Consider the following 9,828-nt stretch of genomic DNA (forward strand, 5'->3'; position numbering starts at 1 on the left):
GCTTTGGATATCATAACTTTGTTCCCACGGTTCGACAATTCATCAACTTAGCTACAGAGAAAATAATTGCTAATGAATTAAGGCATATAAAATGATAAATATATATCAATCTACATCAATGCCGTGTTTAGTGTATGCACTGTCCAGTAAAAAGAAAATGTTGAAATTGGATTCCTCCTGTTGATAACAAAAGAAGCAAATCAGTTAGTGCTGCCCTTCTCAGAATAGCTGCAAGGGACGAGAAATCATGATTGAGTACTATCATTGTCTCGGACCAAGCCTTCAGAATGGCGCATGTGTAGTGCGAAGCTGAGTAAAAATGCAAGTGTAGGAACGCACGGTATGCGTTGGCTTAATCGATGACGTGCGGTGGTAGCATGGCACACGATAGGCAACGATATCGTCGTTAGTGCATTGTTGTGTGACGGCACAAACATATTAAATAGTGCCAGCAGATCAGAGGATGTTGCCTTTGAAGATTTGGTCAAGGACCTATCGGCTTGCAAGATTTTTTATGCATAACAGTTGGACGCACAGGAGTACGTGTGAGTTAGGGCTAATTTCTCTAAAAATCATATTAGGTGATTTTAACAGAGTATGGTGACTCAAGACTAGGCGAAAGAATGCATGCTTAGGTGCCGATGAGTAAGTCTGAGTGGTATTTTTCACTATGGTGTTCAATCATCAACTGGTCTTCGGACGGGAAGGCGTAAAATCTTGTTCCTTTAGTGACGAGGTTTTGTTATGACGTGAGCATAGAATCGCAATACGCTTCATGGCACACAAAGCTAAAGTAAGTTTGCGCTTTTTTCGGAAGTGATAGTTGGTATGAAACGATTATGCACTAAGTGGAATACGCATTTGAAAATGTGCTTGATACAGCTGCGCACAAAGTAGTGTACAGGACTAATGAAATGATTCAACACATGAAAAAGTATTAGTATGTTACCTTTGATCGTTAAGCTAGTGGATCATGGGTTTGCGAAACAATCTATGCCATTCACAAATTAGTTGCGAGTGAGCGACCAAAAAGCTTGAGGGGGTAAGAAAGGACCATCGTGCCACACTAGATTATTAAAGAAATAGGCCTGTGATAGTCATAATGATGGATAATAAATCAGGATACAAACAAAAGTACCTAATGCAAGATGATTGTACTGGCCTTATTGGATGTTACAACATACACTGGTGTATTTATCATCCAGCTCGTCATGTCAGTTCTTGTTCCTTCAAAGAAGCCAAGTTTACATTTTCTCTATCTCTTCTGAAGGTAATATATAGGGGAGTGTAGAACAGTGCGCACAATGCCCATGGAATAGCCATCATGGAAAGCAGTCCCCGTGACAATGCATATGCCTCTTTGGCTGATCCTGAACCCAGTGTTACAGCCTTTGGATTGTAGCCATAAAGTTTCTCGGAGAGGATTCCAACAATGGGTGCTGCGAAAGCAGAGAAGGATCCTTCAAAAGTTCTGTCAAAGGCATATATCATAGTTCTGTGTTGTGGCGGGACCACCTCAGCAAAAATGGGGTTGTTTGCACACGTGCCACTCCAGCTGATGGTAAGGCCCATGAGCAAGAGGGTGACAGCAAATGAAAACCAGCTTGTTTCTGTCTGTGGGATCACAGCAAGAAGAAAGAAAGAAAATGGAACTCCCATGAATGCACTAAACTGAGCACACATGACACGCCCGGTGTCTGGGTACACCCGTGAAATGCGGTCTGCTAAATAACCCCCTAAAAGGCTTCCCAGGGCACATCCTATGGCAAAAAGGCTCAGAAGTGCAGCCGAGCTTTTATGCCCAAAACCTGAGAAAGAAACAAATAAACAAGTAACCAGCGTGTTTCAGACTCCAGTCAGCATATGCAAACTGTGTAAAATCTGTAGCTTCAATGCCCCATGGGCAGCGTATAAACCTAACAGCCTCAATTATCCCAGGCTTAGGAAGCTCAAACCTGAGCAACAATAATTCAAAGAACAACCTTTGGTTGTACGAGTCCCATGATCCCATTTACCAGGTAGGGTATATCACAGAGATCTTGCTCAATACTCAAATAGTGCTAGAGTCCAACAGTCTACCATATGAAAAACAATGACAAAACCAAATTGTATGTTCTCATTGCCAAAAAAAACAGCAGTTGCATCAAGTTTCTGAAAATCTAACATGGCATCTAGCTTAACAGGGGCTGCACATCACATTCCAGAATGTACCAACATGCACATCATGCTTCTGGAAAAAGCAACAACATGCATTTTTATGTTTCAGGAAAAAACTATATCTGTTGAAAAAGCCAACATCGCATCAGTAAAACTCTAGAAGCATAGTTAATAAATTGCCCAGTTCCACTAAAATTCAGTAAATATTTTGAACTTTTAGGAGCTACTGACATCCACAAGTACTATATCAACTCCTTTGACAAATAGATTACCATACTCACCAATTAGTTCAAACCACATCGTGAAGAACACCATTGCTGTCCATGGTAATGAACCGACAATGCCTTGCATGACTATTACTTGAAAAGTTTGCACCTTCACAACAGTTTTCATGGCTATCCATGAATCATGCCATAGGGAGGAGGAAGCTGTAGTTGCCTTTTCAATTAAATCACGTCTGGAGAAGAGTTGGATGTCATGAGAGGCTGTGTACTCCAAAACAACTATATCATTGCTAGTAAAAATATTATGTAACTGAAAAATATGTAACTCTAACTACCTCAAATCATTGAACATGAAAAGAGGCAGCTGTTAAACGCAAGCTCTTCAAACAGCACATTGTCCATTCCAGTACCATTAAATATGAAAATCTGAGTACTTCAAATATGCATGCATATGCATGTAAAAATATTAATGGTTCAACAAAAGAAATGTAATAATTCATCCTCTCAAACAAACCATAAATGTTTCAGACATACAATTAATATAATGAAAGTTTATCAATCAGAACGAGGAAATTGGTTGACACCAAATGATTTGAATGTTATTCTTAAACTTGTATACAAATGCTAAGAATCTCTAGATACATATTTGAGTTGGAACATACCAGTCCAGTTGGCTGTCAGGACATTATCTCTTGTTTCAGTTTTAAATGTTCCCAAAGAAACTATCAGACAACTGCTGTAACACTGATGATATGAGATTTCGCCATTTTCTTGTCTTAAATTTTGCTGAAATTATAATATTTTGGCAGTGGTAGCGTACTTTGTGGAGATGCATAAAGGGGATTTTAAATTAAAAACATTCATATTGTATTGGTTAAGAAATTCAGATGCATAAAGGTAGTAACTCTTGCTCTTGTCAGTCAGACAATTGTCCTGTAAAATATAGTAGGGCAACAGGGAGAAGAGAGAGCAACATAACATTTCATCAATCTCTTTATTCCATAATTTGTATTCAATTGCAGCCTTCTACAACTTCAAGTGCAGGTTTCAATGTACATCCTCAATAAGAAAATTGGTTAATACACATTATCAATTCAGAACACACAACATTCACCTATACACTTGACATGTGAGCAAAACAAGCTCAGTAGATCTGCACTTTTGACACTTCTTTACATCTCTATCTGTAAAGATGGTTTGCATTCTAAATATCAATCTAATTCCATGTTAGGTCTTTGGAAAATTTACCTATCAGTAGCTTTGTTGTTCTTACAGGTCGTTTTTCATATATTTACCTTCTCTCCCAACAAGATGATAAAACCTACATTCAAAGGTTCCACATCATAAAATATGCTATGCCACATGGATTCTGGCAGAGGTATGACTGGTGCAATACAGGTGGCTTATATAAGAAAGACACAGAAGCATGGCTGCTAGTGTGTGTACTTCTGCAACTAAAAATAGATCACTTTGTTAAATCACAAAGAAAAGATATAGAGAATAAAAATCCATATCCAAAAGCATATAATATGTACTATATGGCATATATTGGCAACATCCAGAAGCACCCAGCACCATACCTAGAAGCACCAGCTTGGGAAGTGGTATGCTAAGGGGTTTGCATATGCAGAGAAACCAGCATGCAAATGTTTTAGAACAAATGAAGCTTTTACCCCAATGGCCTTTTTAGAGAGAGAGAGAGAGGCACTTGAAGACTCCAACAAGATTCTGCTAACAAAACCACTGTCTCAACTCTTCAGAAAATTTCATCACCGTTGCCTATACTTGAAATAAAATCATTTTGGCAAACCATCATCTCATTTCTTCACAACACTAAGCCCAGTCCTTGCTAAAAGGTTGCCCAATGACTGTCCCTAGACCAACTATCCTTGAGTAAACAATTAATGTTCATCTAACATGAGGTAAAATCACCAAAATATTCAATGGGAGGAATGTCCAAAATTTTTAGATACCCTCCAAACCCTGATGTGCAAACTAATGTCCTAGATGTCAATGCATCTGGGCCACTTATACAAGTATTTGCCTGTAATACATGCCCATTTGAAATTCTAATACCAAGACTTGATGATGGGGGCAACCTTTTGATCACCTTGGTGTGCTGCTTTTAGATCCTAGTTCCCTTCCATGGAAATGTGGTGTGCTTCTTGTAAATCTTATTCAAAATCCTATTACCAAAAAGAGGGAGAGGAAGACTTTTAGCTTAACTAAAATGAATTTAATTATTGAAAGCTTCAAAACGAACATGTTCAACTATCAAAGCTTGGAGTTCCTTGATAATATGATTTCAATTGATCACACACAACCGAATGCTTTGAAGTCAATATATTAGCTTGATCAGGTCAGAGTGCTATGCAGAGTTACCAGGTTATCTACTTAAGGCTGCAATCCATGACCTACAACCAAAGTGCTAAATGTTCCTAGCACAGCAAACAGGGGTTTTTAGGCACTTGGCAACCAGCAACACAATCTGTCAAGAAGTTGTTCAACTAGAGCAGTTTGGCATATTTTGGAACAGAAGGAATACGGAATTGTATTCATAGTTTTGGAGTCATCCTTAAACATGTCGTGAGAGCTAGCCCAATTAACTTTTATATGAATATTAAATGCAAGTATCTTCCCTATAATCTGCATTTTAAGAAAAATATTTTATTCCATCCTAACCTTGAAGCTTACACACAAAAATGTGACAACTTTATCCACTACACATGCAGAAATGCAATGCACATGAATGATCAATCTGAATTGGCCAGATATTTTGTTTGTTTGATGGAATGAACAACCATTTTTTAAATCAAAAGAACAACTCTAAAGAGCTCCAGTATCAACTACCTTTCAGAGCTATCACCAGTTCCATTGGCAAAGAGGGGTGCCCTTCTTGGGTCAATGACAAACATGAAAACAAGTAATCCAATAAGTGAACTGAAAAAAGCCATCATAATAAATGCACAGCGCCATCCAGGCACCCCAAAAAATTCTTGCCCAGCCATCATCGTTGCTATAACACCTCCTCCAATACCTCCAGCTGAACCAACAAGGCTCAACAATCCAAAGCCTGTTCCTCGTACACCATCAAGATAGCTATCAGCAATAAAGGACTGAAGTGCTGGTAAGACAATTGCCAAACCAAATCCATTGATCGCCCTCCAGAATGCAACTTGAAGGAAGTGCTGACTGACACCTACTGCAGCTGTTGATAAGGCCCAACATAAAGTGCCCATCGCAAGAACAGTAGGGCGATCATAGTGAAGGACTAATACACCTGCAACTGGTGATGCTAATGCCTGTACAAAGTTACGTATGAATGTGAGATATCCTAGATCAGTAGGGCCAGCATTGAAAGCAACACTGACTTCTTTGTAAACAGATGGAAGAAGATTCTCATCAGCCCGCTCCATTATGGCAGCCATGTTTATAAGAATAAGCGAGAGGGATACCCCAAATATTTTTCTTGTCCTGTGATTATCATAAAAATAACAGCACATGAAGCAAGAAAGGGTTAGAGAACATATCTACATAAATTGTGTTTCTTCGCAACCATTGCAAAGGACTTGACAACAATAAATGCTAGAATTTCAATCCTGCACCCAGAATAAATTTTAAAAGTGCAGGCAACAACTGTACCAATCAGACATGTTTAGCAGCAAACTCACTAATACAGTACAAGAATCCAAAGTATAGTCTAAATTTTCTGGACTAACTTACATGGTGAGAGCATGATTACAAGTACCTATTCTATTTAATAATTTAGCTACCTGTCATAACCATGCATGCTTAGAAATATGTGCATAATCATATCATTTCTAGAGACGAACATATTGAACTTCGGTGAAGTACTGCAGAAAGGCTCCGTAACTCAATTCCAAATCATAAAACATCTAGATTACATGAACATATATTGCATAAAAAGCCAATGTATAAATAATTGATACCTCAGCTCCAAAATAAGAAGAGTCAATAGTGGTCAAATCAGTCATTAAGACAAATTTTCTAATTTTAAGATAACAGATTCCTTTAACACATGCCTTTTATGATGAGGGAAGCCATTGTAGATGGGATCAGGATTAGATAATCCACCAACAGAAACTGCAAGAATCTAAGTCACTTTCCACCAAACCGATATGGAAGACTTTCTCGGTCATAGAGGGGAAAAAAGAAAATCAAGATGTTCATTTAGATAATTAAAAAGCAAACAGCACGGAATTGTCTAGAGGTTCATGGTCCGCATTAGCCTCGAGGTATTATTGATGGTTTATACCAATCTTGCAGCAGGAAAAAGTTTTCCTAAAATCCCAAATTAATGCAGAACAAGTCTAGGTATCCAAAACAATCCATCTGAATAGTGACCCAAAATTGAACGCCTGAAATTCGATTTTTTCTTTCTTTTGTTAGGGTTTCTTTAGTGGCCAAAAAAAAAGAAAGGAAGAAAGAAAGTGCCTGTGTTAGACAAAAACCAAGAAACGAGAATCTGAGCATCACCTAATGCTTTTGAAGGTGCATATTTGCAATCCAAAAGATTTTTTCAAAGAGAGGAGGAAGATAGATATCAGTTTGAATAACAGAAACAATAGAGACGAGGAATGAAAATAAATCTCAAGTGGCAAAAGCATTCCAAGGACAAGAAAACGCAACGGTAAACAAGGTCACTAAAAAGATCATTAAGAGCAGGATCTCGTGTTCATGGAACAAAATTTCTGGGCAAAACGTTATGTGGCAGGGTTTTTGTTTTCCTTTTTTTCTGATTCGAACCCAAGAATCTGTTGTGATGGTGCGACTTTACGATCTAGTTATCTAATTCAATCATATATTTGGCAGATTAATACTCAAGACTGACAATTACAATTCCAAGACCGAGTCCCTTCTACAAAAGAGGGGAAAAAAGCATATGATGTTCGCCAAAATTCAATAGCTCAATCTAGTAATTGCAATCTCATACAGTTCAATACCAGAAGATGCCAAAAATTTCAACGTTGGTAGACACGAAATGGGATCTTATCCATCCAAAAAATTCTACTAAACCACAAAGTTTACCATACAACCAAACGAACCACGAAATTCGCATCAAGCACACCCATCAGCAATCGAGAAGAAACTAAGAAGAACAAAACAAATTGAAAAACAGCAATTTGGGTTGATAAGTTTCCATATTAAAGAATAAAAAATACAATGGAATGATCACCCGAAACAGATCCATCGAGAAAGAAGCAAAAAAAAAAAATCCCTAAAATAAAACTCTATCATGAATCCTCTCTAGCATCATGGAACAGAAGTTAGAAGAAGGAAGAAAAACAAAAAACAAAAAACAAAGAAGAATGGAAGAGTAAGAAGGAGGCGCTCACTTCATGATGCTCCTGTGAGATCTGGAGGAGCGAACCCGAGAACGAGGGAAGAGGCCAACCATCGAGATCAACGCACCACCATCTCCCTTAATAACCGGAACGACGGACCACCAATCGTCGCCTCTGAACCCACGCCTCCAACATCGTCGCTCGTGAAAACGAATAAAATAGAGGGCTCATTGGCAATTAATTATTCTGCACAATGAAGAAGAAGTGTTGGGGAGGAGGAAAGAAAATCAATATAATCGAGAGTAGAGGATCAGAGGGATGAAGGAAATAGTTGCAGAAGTGGGAGGGAGGGAAACGAGTTAACGTTTCTGGCACTAGAATTAGGAGGTGTCAATGGGTCGGGATTGACCAGGATTCGAACCGTACCAAACCCTATAGGTTTTCGTAATAAATAAGAAGGCTTAATTAGAATCTGGGTTAGATTCGAAGAATCCGATTAATATATGGAGCTATGTATGGTTTGTGAAATTTCATACCAGATCGGGGCCTGATCTGAGTTTCGATTAAGATTCATAATTTTTAATATAAAAATGATTAAAAATTTTATTTTGATCCGGGTCTGGTTCGTGTATAATCCTTGTAGGTTTCGGGTATGATTTTTATTTTTTTAATTAAAAAAAATCTATTTTTTATATTAGAAAATTTTACAAAATCATGCCTAACTTTTTGAATTATTTACAAACACACGTCTGACTTTTGAAACATTACGAATACACATCCACTTTCGCAAGTTTTTCTTGGTATTTAATATATAAAATATAATTTTATAAAAATATTGCTAAATTTGATTTAAAAACTGTTGAAATCATTAAAAGTAATGTCTGGATCAGGTGCAATATGATTGCACAAATATTTGTGCATTAAGCACTGATCACCCTCCATCTTGGGACAAGGCCTGTCAGTTGTGGGACCCAAGGCCTGATGGAGGCAATCAGGCGCTTAATGCACAAATTTTGTGCAATGTGATTGCACCCGATCCGGACTCCTGCGTCCATATGTGTCCCACATCACAAGGACATGACTTGATTTTTATGATTTATCAAGTCTACTTTTTCCTTTTTCGTGTGCTTATTTTATTTTTATGTTAAAATTTACGTTCAGTATTTAAAAAATAATAATGTAAAACTCGCGAGTTCTAATCTTGAGGGATTTTATTTTAAAGGAGTCTTGTGTGGCCAACACCATTTTCTGTGATTAGGTAAAGAGTGGGATTGGAAGCAGAGTCGACCACATTTGTTCCAGATCAAACTCAGATATGGATTGCATATTCAATTGAACTATTTGGGTCGGACCCAGGTTGAAGCTCCGTCTGATTTGCATCCATACCACCAGTGAATTGACAGTGAGTCCAACTATCCAAATTATTTCTTTCTCTTTTGGTGAAAAACTCATGTCCTTATATAGAGGGGTGGCGCCTTAAAGAGCAAAGGTGATACTATGTGAAGGTTGTTGAGTCTCTCAGCTTGCGTGGGCTGCTGCACTGAGAAAGAAAGAGATAGGAGAATAACTAAGGTTGTACCCTGGCTGGGACACCTCTTTGACTTATATATTGAGAATAAAACATATTACAAGAAATTATAAAAATGCCTTCTACAATATAAGAAGTGTATTGTTAGGTGTTGAATGACCATGAACAATTTGCTCAGGGTTTGGTGAAGAGATCTAACACTTGATCTTCACCATGAAGATACATAGGATAGATCTCTTGACTTTCGACACTTTTTCTCACAAAATGTTGATCAATTTTCACGTTTCATGTTGCCATGTTGCATCCAATTGGTGGCAATAGCAATTGCACTCCTATTATCACAATATAGGAGACAACGAGAGATCCTTTGATTTAGATTGACCAATAAATGCCTAGTCGATAACACTTTTGTTGTGACGGCTATCATCGCACGATATTCTACTTTGGTACTGGATTGGATAATGGTCTTTTGCCTTCGGGTAGACCATGAGATGAGATGCTAGCCCAATAAAATTGCATAACCTGTGACAAAACGCCTGAAAGACGGACCGCTAGCCCACTCCGCATCCGAATAGGCAAGAATAAAAAGATCCAACCCGGTAGAAAGGCTATG

At 38.0% G+C, this 9,828-nt stretch overlaps 1 protein-coding gene across 1 annotated transcript; it reads right to left on the minus strand.

The window, feature by feature from the left end:
- Positions 1–1,041: 1,041 nt before the first annotated feature.
- Positions 1,042–7,989, minus strand: LOC149838951 (Major facilitator superfamily protein). The gene is made up of 4 exons (XM_090007870.1): positions 7,739–7,989; positions 5,232–5,855; positions 2,439–2,614; positions 1,042–1,808 (listed from the first exon to the last, which is right to left on the minus strand). The coding sequence occupies exons 1-4, from the start codon at positions 7,798–7,800 to the stop codon at positions 1,210–1,212; spliced, it is 1,461 nt and encodes a 486-aa protein (XP_089863996.1). The 5' UTR covers positions 7,801–7,989; the 3' UTR covers positions 1,042–1,209.
- Between the last annotated feature and the right edge of the window lie 1,839 nt (positions 7,990–9,828).

Source organism: Nuphar pumila, chromosome 5 (genome assembly GCF_984573655.1).
Source record: "Nuphar pumila chromosome 5, dmNupPumi1.hap1.1, whole genome shotgun sequence".
Classification (NCBI taxonomy): domain Eukaryota; kingdom Viridiplantae; phylum Streptophyta; class Magnoliopsida; order Nymphaeales; family Nymphaeaceae; genus Nuphar; species Nuphar pumila.